Genomic DNA, 24,190 nt, shown 5'->3' on the forward strand with positions numbered 1-24,190 from the left:
CTCCATGACCAACACTCGGGACTGCAGGGCAGCCATGGACTCCCCTCCGCCCACCTCCAGCCCTCCTGCAGGGCCCATCACCTTCTCCCAGGTGTTTGGGCAGCAGTGCCAGCTCATGGAAGCAGGTAAGAGAGGAACATGCACAGGCACCACCTCCCCATCATCCTACATCCCACCTGGCAATGTCCTTGCTGTCCCTTTCCTGCTCTGTTTCCCGAGTTCTTCCCTAAAATCTGGTGTTTTCCACCGGGGAAAATGGGGGTGACCCCTTTTGCATTTGCACACCTGCCTCACCGACCCCTGGCACCCTCAAAAGCTTTGTGCCCAATTATTTACAGTGATTGTTTGGGGTTGACACGGACCAGCTGCTCTTTCCCTGATGGTGGAAGTTTCTGTTTGGGTGTGAACAAAACGTGCCTGGCGATTTTTGCTTTTCAAAACAATGACATTCAGAGTGGAGGCCGATTTGCTGCAGCTCTGCTTTGCTGTTCAGCTCCGTGAAGGACAAAGTGGGGTTTTTTTCCATGCCTTTCCCTGGCTGTTTGTGTTCCTGTAGCACCTGGAAGCTCTGCTCCATTTCCCAGGTGTTTTCCTGCATTTCCAACTCCACAGCTGGGCCTGGATATTTCTTATCTGTGCCTTTGGCTGTTAACTAGATGATGTATAAGGTGACTAATCCCAGATTTTCCATGCTGCTCACAGGTGCTCTGAAGCACCAGCCCATGCAGTGCCCCAGAGCTGTGCACTCACATCCTCCTTCACACCTGGCTCCCCAAGTTTATAAGGGATATTTATGGATAAAGGACTTCACAAGATTTACTCCTATTTTCCTATCCCTGCTGACAGGTAGCTCTGAGGAAGGATGTGTTTGTTTACTTAGAGCTGTGGAGAAATCTGGGTTTCTGCAGTGATGCCATAACAACACTTGCTCTGAATTTTTAGGGCTTGTTCTTCTCAGATCTGGTAATTTCCTATTTCTGTTTGTGCTGGTGCAGGTATCTGGCAAACTTGTCCTGCAAAGTGTCCCATCCTTATTCCTTCTCTTTTCTCTCCTAGAAACCAGTTCTGTAACTAATGATGTTTGGATTCTATGTTTCTACTTATGTGGTGAGATTAAAAATATGATATATTAGAGTTTCCTGCAGGTCTCTGTGGTACTTCTGCTCTGCCTCTCGTACCTCCACAGGTTGAGCTGGGAGGATGACTCATTAGGTGATTAATTAGCTGACTGCTACTCATTTAATCAAGCTTGAGATCATGCTGCTGCCTCCAAGAAAATGTCAGGCAGCTCTTCAAGAGGGTTTTGTATTAAACTTTCCTATTACATATCCTGGGATTAGTGCAAAGGCTGTGGCTCCGTTGCAGCAGGTCTTGCCCAAAGAAGAGGTGAAGGAGAAAGTTCTGCTTCTGGGTGAGCAGTTTGTTCCCCAAATTAGCAAGCCCAAGGATGTGGGAAAACACAGGTGGTAGTTTGAGTTTGGTTTGTTTTCCTTTCCCTTTCCTAGAGGGAAATGCCCCAGAGGAAACCTGGGACTTCTGGGTTTCCAGATCCCACCTTAGTCAGCCAACCAGATGATTTTTCTCTCTGGTGGATCACGTTGGTAGGATTTTCTGGGTGTTTTCTCAGGTATGAGGGTGAGATGCAGCGTAAGGATGCTTGCCATGGATGTCAGGGACATCCAAAGGGATTTCAGTGGATGGTGTGTGCTCCTGTGAGTTTCCTGTCCTTACAGCAATGCCAGCACACACTCTGAGCTCCTGAGAGCAGAAGCTCAGCTGAGGTGTCTGTGGATGTGTGCAGTGGGCAGGAAGGATGCCCTGAAGCTGTGGCAGTGGATGCAGGTTAGGGACACCAAGCTCTGGTTCCTCACTCGTGTCCTGTGCCTCTGAGCTGACATTTTGGCCACAAAATCTCTCAGTGCCCAGCAGGGCCTTGCAGATGCCTTTACAAACCACAAAACCAGACCTTGCCCCCTTGATTCCCTTAATCAACAATCTCTGGGGAGCTGTGAGGAGCCAAGCTCTGACCCAAACAGCCCAAACCTCACAAGAAAGATTTGTGGATAGCCAGCACCACATCATTGTCCTTGGTGACATTTGGGCTCCTTGATAACACCAGGATGTGCTCGAATGATAAAGGTGCTGGCCTTAATTAAATGTCAGATTTTGTGCCTGGAGAATTGCCAAGCTCGAGACAGATCACAGGCCTGACAGCACTCTTTGATGTACCACCTGCAGTGATCTCCTGGTTTTTATAGCTTCTGCCTCTGGTGTAAGGACACTTCTCCAAAGCACAGGTGGGAAGAGCTGGGCTCTGCTGGCAGAACGTGTTTCAGGTTGTGTGCAGTGTTTTCTGCCCTTGCTGGAGGAAGCAGAGGGTGTGAGCTGCTCCCCTGCAAACACATCCCCTTCTCCCAGTGCTGCTCCTCAGTTCCTCGCTCTGGAAACCAGACACTGCACGTTTGCAAGTCAGCTTTCCCCTTGCCAGCTGCACCTCGTCCCTGTTGATAGAAAGCTTGAAAAGTTGGGGGTTTTGTGCAGCTGATTCTGCTGATTATTTGTGCACAGTTTATGGAGATTTCTGGGAGCCCTTGCACAGGTCCTGCTCTGTATTCAACCCCTGGAGCAGCATCTGCCAGCACAGCACGTGGGGATGCTCTTTGGAAAGTTATTTTTCTACCTTCCTGTTTTATTCTCTTTCCCCTTTCCTCACCATTTTACTGCAGCTCCATCACTTTGTTTGCTGGGATGTGCTCCTGGTGATCACCTGGGTGTTCATTTCCCTGAGATCTCTGCTCTGGGAGTTCACTGACAGCCAAGGCAGCAAACCCTCACTGCTGCAGGCATTAAACTGGCCTGAGAGATCTGCCAGTGTCACCTGGGGACATGGTCACCTTTAGAGGGGCTGCAATTCCCCCTGTGGGGCTGCAATTCCCCCTGTGGGGCTGCAATTCCCCCTGTGGGGCTGCAATTCCCCCTGTGGGGCTGCAATTCCCAAACTTGGGGCTGCAATTCCCCATGTGGGGCTGCAATTCCCAACCTGGGGCTGCAAATCCCCCTGTGGGGCTGCAAATCCCCATGTGGGGCTGCAATTCCCCATGTGGGGCTGCAATTCCCAAACTTGGGGCTGCAATTCCCCAACCTGGGGCTGCAATTCCCCCTGTGGGGCTGCAATTCCCAAACTTGGGGCTGCAATTCCCAAACTTGGGGCTGCAATTCCCCATCTGGGGCTGCAATTCCCCAACTTGGGGCTGCAATTCCCCAACTTGGGGCTGCAATTCCCCAACTTGGGGCTGCAATTCCCCAACTTGGGGCTGCAATTCCCAACCTGGGGCTGCAATTCCCCAACCTGGGGCTGCAATTCCCCAACCTGGGGCTGCAATTCCCAAACTTGGGGCTGCAATTCCCAAACTTGGGGCTGCAATTCCTGCCTGGGGTCACTCAGGGAATAAGATTTCTGGTTCCTTGTCAAGACAATGCAGGCTGGGTTGTGTTTTGCCTGGTGATTTCCAAATGGAGTAATTGGGAAAGAGGCTGGCTTCATAGCCCCATCCTAAATCTTCTGATCCCAGAAGAAATTCCTGCCTGCCAGGCAGTGCTGGAGGATCTTTCTTGCCTGAAGAACTAATCTGAATCTGGCACAGGTTCTTGCTATAAATTTTGCTAATACATAAATGAAGGACTCCAGTTGTTCACTTTAGAAAGAAAAAAAAAAAAACACCAAAAAAAAAAAGTCTGAAGGATTTTTGATTGTCACTACCAAACTTTAAAATGAGGGTTACTAAGAATTTGAAGGATATTTCCTGTCTGATCTCCCATGAAATATTGAATATATGGAGAGAGAGCTGATCTCCAGGAGAGCTGAGCATTCTCTGGAAGAATTAGGCTTAGTAGAGAAACCATTTATTTTATACATGGGCAAATTCCAAGCAATTTGTTTGGGATAATGCAATTTTCTGGACTTATGGCCAGGAATTATTCTCTGACTCACTGCTCCCTTAGATTAATTTTCATTTTCCATCAATTCCTTGGCTCTCAGATCCTGCTGATTTGTTAGGCTCACAATATTTTTTCTTTCTATCTTGCCAGTTAATTTTCCATAGGTTATAAAATAAGGAACTCGATTCAAGATGTGACCAGAATGAACAAGAAAGTAATTTGAAAATCATCCAGACCTTAGGATTTTGCAGTGAATCTCTCCCATATTATATTTCCATTACATATATATTATCCATTACATGCATTCTGTATTATTCTCCTCTGGTGGCTGCTCCCCAAATTGATGTGAGTTTGGTTTGGCTGCCCCTCCTCAGCAGAAAATTAAGGACATGATACAAAATTCTTAAGAGTTCTTCTATGGAAATTAATTTCATGTGGCTCAAAGCTTTTGCCTTTACCCCCCTCCTTCTGAAGTTTGTAGCCCTTGATGCAGCTCCTCTCAGGGGGAATGTGAGGTGAGATTGATGTGGCGTTACCTAAGCAAAATATTTGTCATGCAGCATGAAATCCCTGGAATCTCATCTGGTCTGGCACCTTTTGCAAAGGTTTTGTTTTGCAAACAAAGCATGGAATATGCAACATAGAATTCCTTCATCTGGTGCTTGAATACGGTTTTTAAACAAATAAAGTAGTATTTTTCAAGACCTGCTCTGTGCCCCCTGACTTGGATGAAGGTTTGGAGCTGGGCTCCCTGAAGCAGAGTTCAAATCTGATGGGTGTCAGAGATGAAAAAAAAATGATTAATGGGAAAATTTCAGCCCTTGATAAGATGTAGAAGAAAATCTCTGACCTTCTAAACTGAGGCTGAGATGAACATTTACCATCTGTGCTCTCCTATTTTATGCCCTTTAGTCCCTTGTGTATTTTTCCATGATTTAATTGAACAGCAACCAAACAGGATCTGGTTTCAAACCATTCACCTGGAGCTGAGGCAGAGCAGAGGTGATGCAGCTTCAGCTTCTTCCCAAAAGAGGAGTTGTTGCCCTGAGACTTAAAACCTTCTGATAATGTTTTCATAGTTTTAGTTACTTTCCCATGAAAGTTCCATAAACATGGGTTATTTATCACATTCCTTGTAAGAAACATCTTTTGATGGATGTTTTACATGACCAGTGTGCTTGGGAAGGTGGTAACTTCATTCTCCAATCCCTGGTCATTGTTGGGAATCTATAAATACTGGAGTCAGAGAATAAAGTGGCCTTTTCCTGTTGTAACACTGAGAGATGTTTGTGTGAATCATTTTGTGTCCTGAGTTCAGCCTGTCAGGTACAGAGTCCCAGGCTGGTTTGGGACCTTAAAACCCATCTCATCCCATGCCAGGGACACTTTCCTCCATCCCAAACCTCATCCTACCTGGCCTTGGCTCCTTCCAGGCATGGATTAATCTCAAACCCCTGCTCATTCCTGCTGCTGGGTTTCCTGAATCACAACACTTTGTGAGCTCAGGCTCCAGCTCCCAGAGCATCTGAGCAAACCTTTTGTGACAGCTCCTCTTGTAAGAGATGCTTTGGGGGAGGATGGTCCAGGACATGGCAGAGACCTCTGCAGTCGAGTTAGATGTTAATAGTTTATTTCAGGGTGTGGGAGAGAGACAGAGCCTGCTATGAGCCAGCACATAGAGCTCAAAGCAGGCTCAGAGACAACAATACAAAAGGGGTAAAATATGAATACATGAGCTCAAGACTTAAGATTGCTAAGAAAGAGAGTGACAGAACAGAAGTGAGAGAGCTGGGAATAAAGGGGCTGAACTCTCTTTTACAATTACTTATATAACCTATACCTTTGAATATTCTATTCCTTCACTAACCAATTTTCTTAAGTATACTAATACAGTAACATTTGTGTGCTTGTCCCATGCAGGGGTGATTAATGTGTTTAAAAGCAGCCCAGAGCAGAGCAGCCACTGAGAGGGGAACATGGATGCTCTGTGAAGTGTGGAAATGTGGATTTGACCTATAGAAATCATTGTTTTTGCTTATTTTTAGTTATCTCAGGGTCCTTCAGACCTTATAAGGGTGGGGAGAGGGGTCTCAGCTTGGTTTTATTGGGGGACAGAATGTGTTCTGGCATACCAGCCTGGTTTATTTGAATTATTCAAACCGTGCTTTCATTTGTATTTCTTCCTTAGCCTTTCTGGCTAAAGAGTCATATTTATAATTTCTTTCTAATTCTACCATCCCAACATCCTCTTGCCTCCCCTGGACAGCAGCAGCAAACAGCACAAAACTTGTTTGGCTGTGCTGCTTTGAGGCCACACGGAGTCAGGGCTGTGCTCTCCACAGCCGGCGCATCGGGTTTCCCACGTGCATTAGTCTGTAATAAATCTTTCATGGTAACAAGCTGTTTCATTTGCTCTCCCAGGAGAAGAGGGGGTGTGTGGATGCTGGAGATGTTTTCAGATGTTGTCGCAGCAGCCTGGTTTAATTACTGTTGGATTAACTGGTTTTGGGGAGAATAAGAAGCTGGAGCAGGTTTCAGGTGGGTGAAGTGAGGTGAATTTGGTGATCCCAGAGTTTGGCCCTCCTGGGTGGGGAAGCACTGACCTGCTGACTGATGATCAGTCATAGAATCCTGGAAGGGTTTGGGTTGGAAGGGACCTTAAAACCCACCTGATCCCACCCCTGCCTTGGGCAGGGACACTTTCCACCAGCCCAGGCTGCTCCAAGCCCTGTCCAACCTGGCCTCGGACACATCCAGGGATGGGGCAGCCACAGCTGCTCTGGGAAAACTGTGCCAGGGCCTGCCCACCTTTTACAGGAAAGGATTTCCTCCATGTATTTATTTAATCTAAATGTCCCTTTTCAGCTTGAGCCCATTTCTCCTCATCCTGTCACTACAATGCAGGCACTTGAGGCTGTTGTGTTTCTTGCCAGCAACACCTGGAAGAGAAATTACTGACTGCAGCATTACAGAAATGACAATTACTTTGTCAGATTTCCAGGCTGGGGATTCTCCTTTTGCTAAATCTGGCTGCTCTTGAAGTTTCTGTTCCCCGAGTGGAGCTGTGGTCTGGTGTTGTCAGACTTCAGCAGCTCGAAAGCAACAACATAAATCTGTGCCCACCACTGTGAGAACGTGCAGAATAAAATCCCTGCCAACTTTCTGTGCATGTTACTGCCAGGCTGAATCACCTTGTGTGTGCTGGTGCAGGAAAAATGTGTCATTTTTGTCAAAACCAAACCCATTCTTCTGACTTGACAAGGAGTGTATCAGAAACAAACTGCTTGAGAAGCCCCTGGAGTTTTGTGTTTCAGAGGAGAACAGGATAATCTGATTCTCTCCAGGGCCAGCTCCAGCACTAGGAGGGAAACATCATTTATTTCTTCCCAGAAAAGCAATGAGTAAAAATTCTCCTTGACAGGTGATGTGCTCCTGCCTGAGCTGAATAGATTCTGGGCCCACAGAAATGAAGTGGGAAGATCACTAATATTTTTCTTTTCCACCCAGTGGAATGAGCTGTTATTAGGGATAAAAAGAAGTGACATTGATCTCCCTGTTTTCACTTCATTAGGTAGGACTGTGCTCCCAGGAGGAAAAGAGGATGGAGTCCATTGCTGGCTGTAGCTTTTACTGCTCTGAATGTTTTCCTTTTAATCACACAAACATTGTGCTCCTGCTTGCTTGGGGAGCCTCACTGGGCCCTGAAGGACAGAGGCACCACACACAAGGACTTGCTAATACTCCATAAATATCAATATGAAGTGCTTGAGAGGACCATGCAGGCCAGGTCTCAGTGAGCAAAGTGGGGTGTAACAGCTTGGAAGTTTTGTTATCTCTGAGAGGATTTCCTGCTTTGGTTTATTTCAGGCTGGAAAAGCTCCTGGGAATTGCAGGACCTGGCTGAGAAGGCAGGACAGGGATCTCTTACAGCAGAGAGAGGTGTTCCTGATGTCCTGAGAGTGATGGACTGTACCTGGAAGAGGGGAGGAAAACCAGTATTTTCCAAAAATGAGGATGTGAGGAATGTGGGTATTAAAGAGATGGTAAAATCTGGCCTTGGACTGGAGCTGAATCCCCATTTCCTCGATGGATGTGGTGCTTTCCTCCCCAGAGCAACACCCTGGGCTTGTGGGCTCTGATTAAACCTGCAGCAGCATTTGGGAGCTGAGGAACCCCAAATCCTGACCTGGCTGTGGATCTGCATCCCCCTCTCCATGGCCAGGAAAATCCTCTGCCACCTCCCCCAGGAGAGCCCCTTGTCCCATGCAGGGGTGATTAAAGTGTTTAAAACCAGCCCAGAGCAGAGCAGCCACTGAGAGGGGACCATGGATGTTCTGTGAAGTGTGGAAATGTGGATTTGTACCTATTTACAGCTATTTATGCAGTGCACAGCAAGAAGGGGTTATTCTTAAAACCACAAGGAAAAGCTTTTTCCAAATGTTCCAGCTGCTCTGTGCTACCAAGAATATGGAAAAAAAAATAACAAAAAGCCCAAAAAACAAACCAGAAACCCAAACCAACATCAGAAAACAGAGGAAATATTGAACAGCATTTTTAGCTTAAATTAAATATAAATTGTTTCCTGTCATCTCAATAGCCAGACTCCATTATTACAGCACTTGTGAGCTGATTTACTCCTGATTCAATTATGGGCAGTGCTCATCTGCCCTCCTGATGGACTAATTTGGTTTTGTCAGTTAATGCTCATAGCAAAGTATATGGATGTAATAATTCCTTGCAATTGCAACCCTCATGTTTTTATGACACCAGAATAATGAACTGAAAACAGGCGTGTGATTACACTTGCAGCTACAAACAGGAATTAATTCTTATTCTTTCTTTGGAGGTCTTGGAGGCAATTTTAATGGCATTATTAGGATGGTGAAGGGGATGAAAGACATGAAGCAAAGCATTTGTCTTTGCTCTGGCTTTATCCTATTTTATGGTAGGTGGGGATTTTTGAGAATCGTGTAAATGGATATTTTTTTTCCTAAGTTCTGATATGAAATAAGGAAAGTTTTTTTCACTAGAACACATCCAGGTAAATCAGCTGAACAAGGTTGAGGTTCCTGCCTTTGTGCTTTATCCTCCTGGCTAATGATGGAATAAAAACCATGTGAGCCCTTCCAAAATTAAACATTCCTAAAGAGCTGGAATATGATACCCTCAAAATATCCATATGTTATCTTGGCTTGGAATGAAATATATTAAATTTAAACATGGGAAAACTGTGCTTGAATAGGAAATATGTTTGATTCCATTAGTTTTGAAGTGGAAATGTAGCATCATCAAAGCTCTGGAAAACAGGCTGGGAGGGAGAAATGGATGGGTTTTACTCTGCAGAAGACCCTGCAGTGTCCCAAGGGTTGTGGCAGATGGGTTGCAGGTTAGAATATTGCATTTTTGCAGTATTATCCCATCCAAGCAGCTTTGAGGGCTCCCAGCACAGGAGCCAGCTGGGTTAGGGATCCCCACCTGGAACTGCTCTGCCAGCTGGGCTGTCCTGCCTCCTGTGGGCACAGAAAGTCCCAGGGAATTCAATTTATTTCTGTTTCCACTCTGCCTTCTGTTCCTGCTTGCCCAATTACTGGAGCAACGCAATTATGGATTGTTGTATTCTGTGTCCTTGGCACCCACGGAGGGGCTGGAAGTGCTGCCCTCACTAAAGGGTTAAAAAAGTAAATGAGTTCAATTCCAGGGAATTCAGAGTTTGTCTGTCAAGGCTTGGCAAAACAAAAACGCATCTGGTGCTGTGAGTGTGAGAAATGAAGTTTGCATCTCCCAGCCTGGATGAAAACCCTCCCTGCCCCTTGTCTGGGCTGCTCAGGCTCTCACAGAGGTTCTTACAGCGAGATTTGGGTCTGCAGGTGCCAAAACAAGATAAAAACCACTGCCAGGGGCAGCAGAACTCAGCAGCTCATCAGCAGGAACAGCCCTGAGGATCTGCTCCCAGGGGAAGATTTTGTGCCAGGACAGGGGGGAAGGCTTCTGTAAGAACCCAGAAATGGAGAAACATTTCTCTGTCTGTCCTGTTCTCCAAAAAGGTATTCATCTTGTCAGACACTGACAGAAAGTATCCAAATATCCCTGGGTAAACCAGGATTTATTAAAAAATAAATAGAAAGCAGTAGAATGTTTAGTATGTCACTGAAGTCAAAAAATAGAGATTTTAGAGTGTTTAATACATGGAGTAAAGATGGAGGAAGAAGGGTGTTGTTCTTAGCTCTCCTCCTTCCTTCTTCTCCACGATTCTGCATGTTTTAGGAGCACAAAAAGTGATTGGTTGAAAGTTAGTCCCAGTTTTAATTATGTAATTAGATACAGAAAACTTATTTGTTCATTTATGAAAACAATACAGGTGTCTATTGTTAATTGGGTGAAAATGGATATAAAGATGAAACAGCCTGGTGGTTCAGGGCCATTTTGTGCCTTCAGAGCCCAAAGTGAGCCAGGTTATGATGATTGGAACTTGTGCAGAAGGGTCTGGGGAACACCTGCCAAGTTTTGTGATAACATCCTAATAAACACAAGAAACAAGATCCTAACGAGCTTTGGAGTTTTGTTCTGACCCAGAGGACTGAGATGAACAGAGCTCCCCATGAAGGAGCATCCCAAAGGAGCTCAGCTCAGAGGAGACTGAGAAATCCATTTTGAGAAGTGCAGCAGAATTGAAACAGAGAAGAAGTTACGGCTTCAAAGTGCCAGAGGGAGGCTGAGAATGGATAAACTGAAGGAATTCTTCCCTGTGAGCGTGCTGAGACCCAGGGAAGCTGTGGCTGCCCCATCCCTGGAGGTGTCCAAGGCCAGGCTGGAGCAGCCTGGGGCAGTGGAAGCTGTCCCTGCCCGTGGAGGGGTGGAATGGGATGAGTTTAAGGTCCCTTCTGACACAAACCATCCTGGGATTCTGGGGTTCCACCCTGTGTGCTCAGCTGGGACAGTGCAATCATTTTTGCAGGTTTTAAATTAAGTTTTGTTTTTTTTCCTTTCCTGGTGGCTCAGGGGCAGGGTGCTGCAAAGGTCCCTCAGTTCCCTTAAATACATTGGAAATATTAAGAGTGGCCTGGCCATGGCAGCACACAGCTCTGAGTACATAAATTCACTGTTTATCCACATTTCCCAGCTTCTGAAAAGTCTGGGAAGACTCCAGTTATGAGTCAAACAGGTTAAATCAAGGTGTCTTTTACAGCTGTGGAGGGTTGGAGCTCCTTCCTCTGTTTTCACCCATAGCAAAGAACTCTCAAAAACCAGCTCTATCCAGGACTGCCAGAGTTTCCTTTAAATAATCCAACCCTTCTCTTGCTGTGACCGATCTGTGCATGGCTGTGGCCAATTCCCACAGAATAATTGTGATTTTCTAGCAAAGCTGCTGTTTTTAACAGGAATTCTTTGTGCTGTGGTGCTGACCCCCGCTGGTGCTGCCTGGTGTCTCCTGCTGTGCCCAGGGAAAGCTGCTCCTGCCTGGATCCTCACTTCCCTTCAGGCATCTGGGTTTAAGTAAAAAGCTTATGGAAATAAAAAAAATACCCCCTGTGTTTCTCAGAATGTATCCTGAGAGAGAGCACAACAATTCTCCAAGAAATAGAAATGTGTTTTCCTTTCCACCCTCGTTTTTCTTTTATTTTTCTCTTCTTATTTCTTTTATTTTTTCTTTTTTCTTTACTTTTTTCTTTTCTTTTTTTTCTTTTTATTTTTTCTTTTCTTTTTATTTTTTCTTTTATTTTTTCTTTTCTTTTTATTTTTTCTTTTCTTTTTATTTTTTCTTTTATTTTTTCTTTTCTTTTTATTTTTTCTTTTCTTTTTATTTTTTCTTTTATTTTTTCTTTTCTTTTTCTTTTTATTTTTTTATTTTTTCTTTTCTTTTTATTTTTTCCTTTTCCTTTTCCTTTTCCTTTTCCTTTTCTTTTTTTTATTTTTTCTCTTATTTTCTTTTTTATTTTCTTTTTTCTTTTCTTTTTCTTTTCTTTTTATTTTTTTTTCTTTTTCCTTTTTTCCTTTTTCTTTTCTTTTTCTTTTCTTTTTTCTTTTAAATGACTTTTTTTTTAAATGACTTTTTCTTGTGGACCATGTTTCCAGTGGCCTATTGCAGACCTGAGAGCAGTTTGTTTTTCACTAACTCATCTATCAGTTTTCTGTGTGCTTAAGATACCAAAAACACCCTGACATATTGAAAACTAATCATCCATCATCATAAATCCCTATGAATTTGTCAGCCTGGGGATGGGATTGGTTGCTTTAAAAAACAAAAGTAAGAAAAAGATTTATTGTGCCAACATTTGTGTTTCTGAATGTCCTCTATTTCTTAATTCCATTTCTTACTGGAAAGATGAAATTTTTTGTTGTTGTTTTCCCCTTCTCAAAATTCGGGGTTTTAGTAAATAATGTGTTAAATGCAGCCAACACATCAAATGATAAATACCAGCTACACAAATTGATAAGGTGGGATTTGTTTCTTGTAAACAGCAAAATGCTGCTTTGCAGATAAAAACAAACCTTTTATCTTCAAGGCAAACTGTAAATGAACTAGAAGGGTAATTTAACATTCACAGTTGTTTAAATGGGATTAACTCCTGTGAAGATTTATTATACACATGTAGGAATCCCAGGAAGGCATTTCAGAAGTGAGAATTTTTTTTTCCCCCCATGAAGTTCAGCATTTCGTTGTTAAAATTTGATATTCATTAGAATCAGAGATGGATGGAATCTGTGCCAGTGTTCGGTGAGGGTCTTCCTACTATTTAAAATTTTAATGTTCACCATGTAGGGGGGAGAAAAATCAACATTATCTCCAGCTTTGATGGCAAAAGGCACACAAGAAAGTTTAAAATACAAATTAGCTTCTCCAGAATCCAACTGTGTGGATCTAATTACATCTAATGCTAATTATCCTCCTGATCTGAGCTTTTTACTGTATTCCAGCTACGACTATTGCCAAGCATTAATCACACATTTGAGGCTTTTCCACATAAAAACCAAAATCAGGCTGGGGCTGCTGCTTTTGGGAGTAGAACGGGATTTTGATGGTTTTTATCATTTTTTCCCCCCTTCCCTTTTCCATTTTTATCTACCCCAGCTGGCCCCAGTTACTGGGAATTCCCAGTTTGCCTGGAAATTTGGGTTTTCCTTGCTCAGAGAGGGATTTTGGGATGTTTTACTCTCATGTTCCACTCGAGGTTTGCTGCCTCCATTCTCATCTATAGAATCTGGGAATTGTGGCTTCCCCCTCTCTCCTTCCCCTTGGGGAGGGGATTTTGTAATAAATCTGGGGTGATTCATGGCAGAGCCATTTCTTTCAATAAAAAATTGCAGGGCTGGTCCAGCAAATGCAGGATTTGGGATGTCCCGAATTGCTTTTGTGGGATCTGCGGGATCAGGCCGGGAGAGGGAGGCAGAGTCCGCTCAAAGCCGAGCTCTCTGTGCCAGCCCCGCTCCAGAGTTTGTGCTGCTCAAGGATGTGATGGATCCAAGCCCCGGCAGTGTTCCGGCCAGCGCTGGGCTCCTGCTGCTTCCCACTGGAGCTCCCAGTGAGAGATGTGGCTCCATCCCTCCTTCCATCCCTCCTTCCATCCCTCCTTCCATCCCTGCATCCCTCCTTCCATCCCTCCTTCCCTCCCTCCTTCCCTCCCTCCTTCCATCCCTCCTTCCATCCCTCCTTCCATCCCTCCTTCCATCCCTCCTTCCATCCCTCCTTCCATCCCTGCATCCCTCCTTCCATCCCTGCATCCCTCCTTCCATCCCTCCTTCCATCCCTCCTTCCATCCCTCCTTCCATCCCTGCATCCCTCCTTCCATCCCTGCATCCCTCCTTCCATCCCTCCTTCCATCCCTCCTTCCATCCCTCCTTCCATCCCTCCTTCCATCCCTCCTTCCATCCCTGCATCCCTCCTTCCATCCCTGCATCCCTCCTTCCATCCCTCCTTCCATCCCTGCATCCCTCCTTCCATCCCTGCATCCTTCCTTCCATCCCTCCTTCCATCCCTGCATCCCTCCTTCCATCCCTGCATCCTTCCTTCCATCCCTCCTTCCATCCCTGCATCCCTCCTTCCATCCCTCCTTCCATCCCTCCTTCCATCCCTGCATCCCTCCTTCCATCCCTGCATCCCTCCTTCCATCCCTCCTTCCATCCCTCCTTCCATCCCTGCATCCCTCCTTCCATCCCTGCATCCATCCCTGCATCCTTCCTTCCTTCCTTCCTTCCTTCCTTCCTTCCTTCCTTCCTTCCTTCCTTCCTTCCTTCCTTCCTTCCTTCCTTCCTTCCTTCCTTCCTTCCTTCCTTCCTTCCTTCCTTCCTTCCTTCCTTCCTTCCTTCCTTCCTTCCTTCCTTCCTTCCTTCCTTCCTTCCTTCCTTCCTTCCTTCCTTCCTTCCTTCCTTCCTTCCTTCCTTCCTTCCTTCCTTCCTTCCTTCCTTCCTTCCTTCCTTCCTCCCTCCCTCCCTCCCTCCCTCCCTCCCTCCCTCCCTCCCTCCTTTCCTTTCCTTTCCTTTCCTTTCCTTTCCTTTCCTTTCCTTTCCTTTCCTTTCCTTTCCTTTCCTTTCCTTTCCTTTCCTTTCCTTTCCTTTCCTTTCCTTTCCTTTCCTTTCCTTTCCTTTCCTTTCCTTTCCTTTCCTTTCCTTTCCTTTCCTTTCCTTTCCCCTTTTCCCTTTTCCCTTTTCCCTTTTCCCTTTTCCCTTTTCCCTTTTCCCTTTTCCCTTTTCCCTTTTCCCTTTTCCCTTTTCCCTTTTCCCTTTTCCCTTTTCCCTTTTCCCTTTTCCCTTTTCCCTTTTCCCTTTTCCCTTTTCCCTTTTCCCTTTTCCCTTTTCCCTTTTCCCTTTTCCCTTTTCCCTTTTCCCTTTTCCCTTTTCCCTTTTCCCTTTTCCCTTTTCCCTTTTCCCTTTTCCCTTTTCCCTTTCCTTCCTCTCTGTGGAGCAGATCCTGGGCTGCAATCAAATTCCATGAGGTTCATATATATATATATTTATATATCTTTATATTTACAGGTTCAGAATATCTGGTCCAGGTTATCTGTTCTGCACAGATCCAGGTTCATTTCAGGGTAATTGGGTTGTCTGAATGTGATTTGATGATTACAAGCAGCAGCATTTGGTTTACCAAATAGGCCAGATTAGATGTAAATCAAATTTGTCCTGAGAATTCGAGCCCAAGGAATGTTCAGCTGTGGGGGTGATGTGCTGGTGATCTCAGAGGGGAGAAGAAAGGAAATAAAAATGTGAAAATCAGAGCTTTTGTCTTTATGGTGTTTTCTGGTGTGAGAAATTTCCCTAGTTTTATGAATCAAAGCCTCCCAAAGTGTACAGTGAAATCCAGAGAGAAAAAGGATTCTTCTCCCAGGAACAGCTCTGCAATCTGCTTATTTAAAAGGAGAAAAAAACAAGGAAAAAAAAGGGCATTTTAAGGAAATAAAAAGTATTTTGGGAAGCTAGCTCTTACAAGAGTCACATCAAGGGCCTTTTGTGCTTCTGGCAATCAGTCCAAATTCATCAGTCAGTTTCTCTGTAGCTGTGCCCTGTGTAAAAGTTTTATTTGATGTCCCAGGCAACCTTGAAAATTCTTCTGGGCTGCATCAATTTGATTTAATTCAGCTTGGTGTTAGAGGAGATGATCTCACATCAGCCTGGAGCAGCCACACTGTGCCTACTGCAGGATTTTGGCTGCTGCAGGTTTAGGATTTTTGCCATTATGACCAAGGCAATGACAAAAATCTTTGTGCTGGAAGTGAGTACAAGGAAAACGAAATTCCTGCTTGGTGCTGCTTGCAGCACCCCAAGGGAATGTGGAACCACCCAGGTCAGAAGCAATTTGCCCCAAAATAATTCTGTGAATGAAGCTTAGGGCGAGCTGTGCATGGAAGTTCTTGCCAGAGGAGAGGTTTTAGCTAAATAAAGTTCTGGTGAGCAATTACTCTCATACTTCAGTGCTAAATCCTGTTGGGGAATTGCTCTTGGTCACTCTTATATTATTAATTAGCTCAACTACCACGAGGCATTAATAAATATTGCAATGCTCTTGATGAAGAGTTTGTTGTTTATTCCCCTTTTGCACATGCCATACCTGAGGAATTAAGATTTTTCCTCAGTTTTGGTAGGTACAAAGACCCTGTTTTGGTTTCCAGACACAGAAAAAGTGACTTCTGTGTGTGAGGAGCCTTTGGTGCCTGCTGGGTCTGGGCTGCATTGAACAGAATTCCTTTAATTCAGAGGCTGCCTTGGGTTGGGAGGGACCTTAAAGATCCTCTTGTTCCACCCTTTCCACTGTCCCAGGCTGCTCCAGCCTGGCTTGGGCACTTCCAGGGATCCAGGGGCAGCCCCAGCTGCTCTGTGCCAGGGCCTGCCCACCCTCCCAGGGGAGAATTTCTCCCCAAATCCCATCCAGCCCTGCCCCCTGGCACTGGGAGCCATTCCCTGTGTCCTGTCCCTCCAGGCATCCCTGTCCAGTTCTCACTGGGATCAGCCTGAGAGCAGAGCTGGGATCACCTGATGCTTCCCTGACCTGCTGGGCTTTTATTTTTTTATTTTAATATTTTTAAAATATTTTAAAATATTTTTATATTTTTCTATTTTTTCTATTTTTTCTATTTTTTCTATTTTTTCTATTTTTTATATTTTTATATTTTTATATATTTTTATATTTTTATATTTTTAATATTTTTAATATATTTATATATTTTTATATATTTATTTTTATATTTTTATATATTTTTTATATTTTTATATATTTTTTTATTTTTATATATTTTTATTTTTATATATTTTTATTATTTTCCAGCACAGGCTCCCTTATCCAGGCTCACCTCTCTCCACACACAGCCTGAAAACGAGCTAGGATATTTTCCATCAGGAAATAAGCTCTGCTTATGCAGAAAAGCTCCTGACCAGACAGCTCAGAGCCTTGTAACCTTTGGAGACTCAGTATAAACTCATTTCCCTCTGTTTTTGGGTGGAGGATGTGTGAGCTGGGTAGCTCAAGAGTTTATTTAAAAGACTTTTTCCTACTTTCAGACAAGAAAAAGCCTTTTCTGCTTATGCCACCATTACCCCCACCCCTTTACAAGTCTAAACCTCCAGTGTAGGTTTAGTGATGACTTTTTTGTGGCTTTAATTCTTTACTCAGGCCTGTCCAGCCCTGTCCCCACGGTGTGACAGCCCTGCCCTGGTGACAGACTGCAGCAAAAATGGGGAAAGATCGAGATTTTCTGGAAAATCCAATCCTTACAACCTCATTCCCTGAGTGCCGGAGGGGATTTGGGACTGATGAATGCCTCCTTCCATTTGTTTTCCTGCATGGAAAGAGGGATGTCCACTGAAAGATGCTGCCCTCAGGGTTTGTTTCTGTGCTGTGAAATGTTTCTCAAGTATCACCTGTGGTGCCATAATTTCCTTTAATAAGCAGAAATAGATCTGTGATGAGGAGAGGGTTGCCAGGGCTGCTGTGTTATGTACTTGAAGAAGGGTTTGTCTTATTTTCTGGGGCTGTCATGGTTAATAAATGCATGAATAATTAAGTAAACTTATCCATAATTAACTCCACAGCCTTTGGGCATATGACCAATTTGGACAGACCTTATGCCCAGGCACATATTTCAGCCCTTGGAAGAAATCTCAATTCTTTATGGAAGAGCAAGTTTCTCCAAGCAAATTTCTTCCTGAATTTCCAATTAACTTAATAAATAGGTTTTCTTCTATTTGTATTTCTTTTACAAATATCCTGTGTTGTTTTACCACTGATGTCTCACTGCTCTGGCTCATCCTGTAAGCCGTGATTTATGTTTCTCTGTCCAATGCTTGAAGCTCCACTGAGTTACTGTTATTATTCCATATAGAAAATTATGAAGAGAGCTGTAAAAGTTCTTGATTGAATTCCATATGTAAAACACACCACGATTCAGGGGAAATTAAGGACTAAAAAAAAAAAAACCAAGATGTTTTTAGGTTTGGATCTTTTTCAAGCTGGAATTTTGATTTCTTCAGCTTTGCACCCATTTTTTTTATTAGGCTTTTATCACCTTTTGTTTTCATTTACATAAAAACCCCCTTCAATGGATATTGGATGAAGATGAGCATTCTTGCAGGTGTATTTCAAGACTGAGACTGGGTTTTTGGGGTAAGAATCTGATCCCTGAACATTCTGGAAGCATTTTAGCAGCTCTGGATCCCGTTTGCTGCTCGGGCTGTCCGTGAGCAGCGGGGTCGCTGGAGCATCTCCTCTGTTGTTATGGGAACACCAGCAGTGGGGTGCCAGGGAAGGCAGCAGAGATGGGATTTGTTGCATGACATGTAAAATCAGGGTTTGCTGCTCTCCTCAGAGAGATTTCCACTCTTGCTTTTGCAGCAGTGCTCTGAATGCAGGATGTTTGGAGGTGTAACCTGTGCTGGGAACGAACGCTCTTCATTTCCAGCTGGAATTGCCATCTGGGTGCTGTAATTTGGGATGTGCCTCTCCATCCTTCCCTGTGCTACTGCAATAATTCACTCATAGCTGCTGAAGATGTGAGAAACCCCCACTCACAGCTCCCCCAAACCTCCTGGAGTTCATTGAATTATCGGGGGTTTGGTGTCCTGGGGTTTGGTGAGGGGTCAGCGTGGTTACACCTCACCCATTTCACACTGCTCAGGTGTTTAACACAAACCAATTCACATTTCAAATGGCATCTCCTCTTTGAAGCGTGAATAAAGCCCATGAGGGTGAAATCCTGAGGGGTTTTGGGGTGAGAGTGTGCAGCCAAGGCGTCTCCAGCACAGCTGCACTTGCAGCCATAAATATTCAGAGGGGTAAAACTCCTCAGCCGTGGGTGGAGAGCACAAAAAGCAAATCCTGCTTTACCCAACTCCTTCAGCACAGCAGATGCTGCTCATCCTTTGCCATGGTGGTGCCTCCCATCCAAGGCTGGCACTGGAATGTGTGGTCATAAACCATAAAAACAGCTCAGAGCCGTGTAACCTTCAGAGACTCGGTATAAACTCATTTCCCTCTGTTTTTGGGCGGAGGATGTGTGAGCTGGGCAGCTCAAGAGTTTATTTAAAATACTTTTTCCTACTTTCAGACAAGAAAAAGCCTTTGACATTTTGGAGCCCGTTCAAGCATTCAGCTCAGAGCTGCAGCAAAGTATTTAATTTCATTATTTTCACTCCATCTTTCCCCCTACAAATGTCTGGAGCACACATACCATTAGAGCTGCTCAGTGAAACTGCAGGAACTTTGGCACTGCATCTGATTGGAAATTCAAATGGGATTTGCTGCTGGGGATCTAAATCTGTCTGTCAGCACGTGAGGAAGAAGGTGGGGATGATGTTACCAGAGTCAGCATTTGTGTGATCATTTCCTACATGATTTGCAGCACGGAGACTTCTAAGCACTGCTAAACCTCATGTTTTAAAGAATAGAGAGGGGAAATTGGAGATGATCTTTTTCTGAAAACAGTGAGTTGTATTTATTTCCTGGGTGTTACATTGGCAGGTGGTGAGAATTCACAAGTCTAATGGTTCTGGAAATTTCCTGCCTCAGCTGTAGCAGCTGGATCTCCCCAGGTCAGGGAGAGGTGATGCTGAGCAAGGGGTTTGTGCTGTTGGGTACCTTCCCCCAGACACACATTTTGCCTCCCAGATTTTTTGAGGGGCTTAATTCACTTGATTATTTCATACAACTTCAAGAAAAATCAATAAACAACTGGACATCACATTTTTTTTCTTTAATTATCAATATTTCATGGTTACTATTATTTATTTTTTTCTCTCTCCTCTTCCCTGCTGTTGCCCAAGTAGGGAAGAAGCTGATGCTCACTAATAACAAATTTAAATTTGTTGATCAAGTTGGAGAGAGACCCATGAATGAAAGAGAAAATCCAACCCAGCATTTTCAGTATTTCTAATTGGAACACAAGGAAAACAGAAATTGAAACGTTGAGAGCAAGCAAGAAATGCAAATATATATTTTTCCAGCTGATTATCTGGAAATTTGCAGGTTTAGAATTTAATTATTTTTTTTTTTGACCCAAATGTTGACTTCTAATTTAGTGGGTTTTTTTCTAGTTCTGTGTTTCACTAATAGAAACATATTGGGTTTGATGAAAGTCATAGCCTTGTAACAGCCATTGTTTTTAAAGTCAGTAAGAACGATGTGGAATAAATCTGTGCTTCATTTTCTGATCAAAAACACTCTTCAATCCAAGCTTCTGGTCCACCTGGAGAGATTCACAAATCTGCTCCTGCCTTGGATTCAGAAGGGAACAAATGAGCCACCAGGTAACAAAAATCAGCCATGCAGCATTTTGGATAACTCAGTTTGTCCTCTTTCTTGTCAAAGGCACCAATGCCCAGTACTCCACTCGAAAGCCCATCAGAAAAAATCCTCCTTATACCTAGGAAAAATTTCCCCATATGGTAATGTCATCACAAAAGAGCAACATTCCTCTATTGATTGTGCCCTGCAGGTATCCCTGTGATAGAACCATTATATAAAAATTGACAGCCTTACAATGCCTTGTTGCAAATCTGATTGAGTTTTGTTTCTTTGGGAAGACAGAATATTCTCTTCAGGTTCTTTTCTTCCCTTCTCTCAGAGCATTTCATTTTTGGGGGCTGTTTGGTGGATTGCAGAGGAGCAGGTGTGCAAAGGCTGAGTAACATCTGTGTGATGGGGCAGAAAATGTTCAGGGTGTGCTGGAAGGGTGGGCAGGGATCTCTCCTGGGATCTCTCCGTGTGTCTGGGCTCACATCTCCCTCTCCCCAGCTTCAGAGGAGGGTAAATCACAAACCAGCCTGAGAAAAAGGCCCCTCCTTGTTCCAGAGGCAGCTTTTGCCAGCAGAAGCTGCTTTTTCCCCTGTTGGCACAACACTGATGGGAGAGTTTGGGCTCTGAAACCAGTGTGAAACAGGGAAAAAACCCAAACACCATCCTTGTCTCAGGAACTTGGAGTGCTTGGGCCTTTTTTTCTGGTTTGAAAGTCAGAATAAAGCCAGAAATAAAGATTTTTTTAGCTTGGAAGATTAAGAGGTTTTATCTGCAGGCTGGGGAAATATGTCTGGAGAAAAAGAGACCCAGGGGGGACCCTCCTGCTCTCTTCAGGTCCCTGCCAGGATGGAGGAGCCAGGTGGGATTCAGGCTCTTCCCCCAGGGAACAGGAGGCAGGAAACATCACCAGGGGAGCTTCAAGTTGGATACTGGGGAAAATCTCTTCCCTGAGAGGTGGCCAGGGGAGTGGTGGGGTCACAGGGACAGGGGCAGTGCTGGTGGTTGGACTGGAAGATCTTCCAGTGATTCTATGTGCAAACACAGCCATCTCAGTGCTGTGTTTTTTTCCAATTTTTATTTTTTTTGTGTACTCCTCCTGCCCCAGCACAAGGATCTGCCCTCCTGCAGGGACTTCTATCATTTATCAGGTCCCTCTACAGCCAAGCTAACAAGTTGACTGCAAAAAACAAAATATTTCAGATGATTAAAAGGGGTTTTTCTAATTTTAGTCCTTGGAAAAAAAAAAAAATCTCAGTGTTTTCTCTATTTACCAGGTAAATTTATTTCTAAACCCTCAATCCTTTCTGTATTTGCCAGGTAAATCTTTAGTGCTGAAGCTGACTGGTGTGTGTAGGAGGCATTTTTGTGATTTACTCGATGCTTTGAGATCAGTGGAAATGAAAAGCTGTATAATTACCCTCTGGCCTTTTATCTTTCTGTGGTATCATCTCTGGAGAACCAACGATGGGGTAGAGAAGCCTCTGCACAGCAGATAATCACAGCCATTAGAGGAAACAATGCCAACTTAAAATCACCTGTGTTTTCACTCAGTAAAACATTGATATTGGAATCTGTGTTGATCCATTCCTGAAATCAGGCAGCCAAGAAACAGCCACTGCTCAAGGCAGCGCCCACAAATTGAACTAATTGTTGAATATTCTGGTTAAACCTTAAAATATTCAGAGGATTGGTGTTATGAGATGGGGGACACAAAGGATATGAACATCTGCTCGAAGTGAAACATACAAGTCAGCCTTAATTACAAATTTGCAATCAATGTTGCTGTGTTTTGAAGGTGTTGGTAAATAATTAAAGAGGGAGTGAAGCCCAAGGATGGGAATTTCCTGTAAAATCTGATTCTAAGCGAGTATCAGTGCTTTTTTTAAAGGAGGAGAAGAAAAGGAGCAGATTTATGAGACATCTGGGGTGTAAAAGGTGAAATAGTGGTTTATTCAGGAGTTAAATGCACGTGGAGGTTTCAGCAGCTCCTTTTGTCATCACCCCTGATCAGCACAGCAGTGGAGTGGCCAGGATTGGTGATTGCATGGGGAATATTCACCTGTCAATAAAATCCTGACTGAATGTCACATCCACTTAATGGCATTTAAAGGGGAAGGAAATCAGTGTCTCCCACCCCTGAGAAAGGTCAGAGCATCAATTTATCTCTGTTTGTCTGAAACCAGTTAAAAGTGCAATGCAAGTTTGCAACTTAAGGATGTTTTTTGGGATTGTTTGTGAGTTGAGCTGGTGTTAAAGCTCATGCCAGGAACAAGCTGCCATGGCTCAGGCAGCCCATGGACCTCTGTGAGCATCTGCCACTGGTCTTTCACCTCCTGCCCAAAGTGGATAAAGTGTTCAAGCCTTGTGGGGCTCTGTGCCCAGCCCAAACACTGACACAAAGCATCTGCCAAGGGCTTTATAACATCTGCAGCCCTCTTTGGAAAATAATAATACGTGAGCTCAGGTATGCCAGGATTCCTCCATCTTTTTGAAACATCATTAGATATGACTCACTGATTAAAATAAAATAAAATTACAGCTCTGACTGACAGGTTTGGGGCACCTTTTTGGCTCTTTCTAATGAATGAAGCAATTAAGGACCATCAAACCACAATGCACAACGTCAGAGCTGCCTTGGAGCAGCCACAAATGCAATTCCCTCTGTCTGTAGGGGTGGGATGCCAGGACCTGCTGTGGCTGAGCCCACCCAAGGGCTGTGACACTGCTCCCAGCCCTGATGCAATGCAGTTGTTTCTGCAGTTCATCAGTGCTGGCATTTCCAGATTTAGCTCAGATCTCACCAAAATGCCCTCTCAGCTTAGAGGAAGAGTATTCAGAGCTGTTCTTAAGTTTTTGCCTCGATATTTTGAGCCCTGTTGGTGCAGTCCTCCTCACTCAGGTGGACTAAAACCAAACCCACACCATCCTAAGGATGTTTGTCTTGTTTCTAACAAATATGTTGCTATGGGAACTTGATGTTGCTCTGCTTGTTGCACCAGATGCTCCAGCTATCTGTCTCTAGGCTGGCTTTTATTCAGTAAATTAATTGCATTTAAACTAAACATATGAAGTTATTTCACGTTAATTAATTTGAATGTTAAGCTGGGTGTTTGCAGAGTTTCCCCCAACATTCATTAACTGCTCCAGACCCTGCAGTCCCTCTCCCATCGCTGTGGTCTTCCCCTGCAATCACAGCACTCCCTGCCTGCATGGGAAGTAATCAGTGTCCAAAATAATTGCTTTTCACAAGTCTGCAGTCAGCTTCCTTGTCACATATTTAAGCTGTAATGAAACTGTTTCGGTTGCCAGGAGAAAATATTCAGCTGGAATGTACTGTAATTGCAGGTGGAAAGCAGAGCCGATAATGGAGCTGGGTTTATTTAGCACGTCGTGTTTTCATTCACTGGAGGCATTTCCTCCAGCAGTGCTCTCCTCTCCTCATCCCTGCTGAGGGAGGGGGAGGCTGGGGGTCCTCCCAGAATCTCTGCTGTGCATTTAGGCAGTGGAAGGTGCAGGAGAACTCAGGTGTGGCGCAGGGGGCACGAAGAGCATCCTTGGCCCCGAGGCAGACGAGTGATACAGGATTAATCTGATTGCTCTGAGCTTTGCTTGTGCATTCAGCCAGCAGTGGAGCTTTGGGAGAATACTTAAACTCGAGTTGGTTACCTAAAAATCTATAAATAAATTATCCAAGGGTTGTTTCTAAATCTAAACTTTCTGGGAGCTCAGCAGCAAACAAAACCATTGTTTAGGTCTGCAGCTTCTCCTAGAATTCCGAATTCTTGGAGCAGAATCCTTGCTGTGGGAAAGGACAAGATGGTGAATGTGTGCAACAGCCTTAAACATTTCCTACACAGCCCTGTGATCTGTGGTCAGAAGCTGTGGAGAAAGTGGCTAATGAATTAGTAAGCCCACAGGGAAATCTTATTTACAAGGAAGGCAACAGAAACATTAATGTATCTTTATTAGCCTTATTTAGGCCATCTGCTGTGAACATGGTGGGAGCTGCACAGTCCCTGCAGTCAAACAGCA

General features: G+C 44.2%; 1 protein-coding gene and 1 long non-coding RNA gene across 2 annotated transcripts in view; both read left to right on the forward strand.

Moving 5' to 3' along the window:
* Positions 1-24,190, forward strand: part of KAZN (kazrin, periplakin interacting protein) — a 207,076-nt gene continuing 182,886 nt past the window's right edge. Inside the window, exon 1 of the mRNA XM_086860340.1 lies at positions 1-125. Within this exon, the coding sequence (XP_086716466.1) occupies positions 5-125 (121 nt within the window). The 5' untranslated portion in view covers positions 1-4. The remainder of the gene's footprint in view (positions 126-24,190) is intronic.
* On the forward strand, positions 133-10,478 carry LOC147649529 (uncharacterized). Its single transcript, XR_015278688.1, has 3 exons — positions 133-1,411; positions 6,361-6,477; positions 7,807-10,478. It is a non-coding gene; the product is annotated as an uncharacterized LOC147649529 (long non-coding RNA).

The sequence above is a fragment of the Cyanistes caeruleus genome, chromosome 22 (genome assembly GCF_971803275.1).
Source record: "Cyanistes caeruleus chromosome 22, bCyaCae1.hap1.1, whole genome shotgun sequence".
Taxonomy (NCBI): Eukaryota; Metazoa; Chordata; class Aves; order Passeriformes; family Paridae; genus Cyanistes; species Cyanistes caeruleus.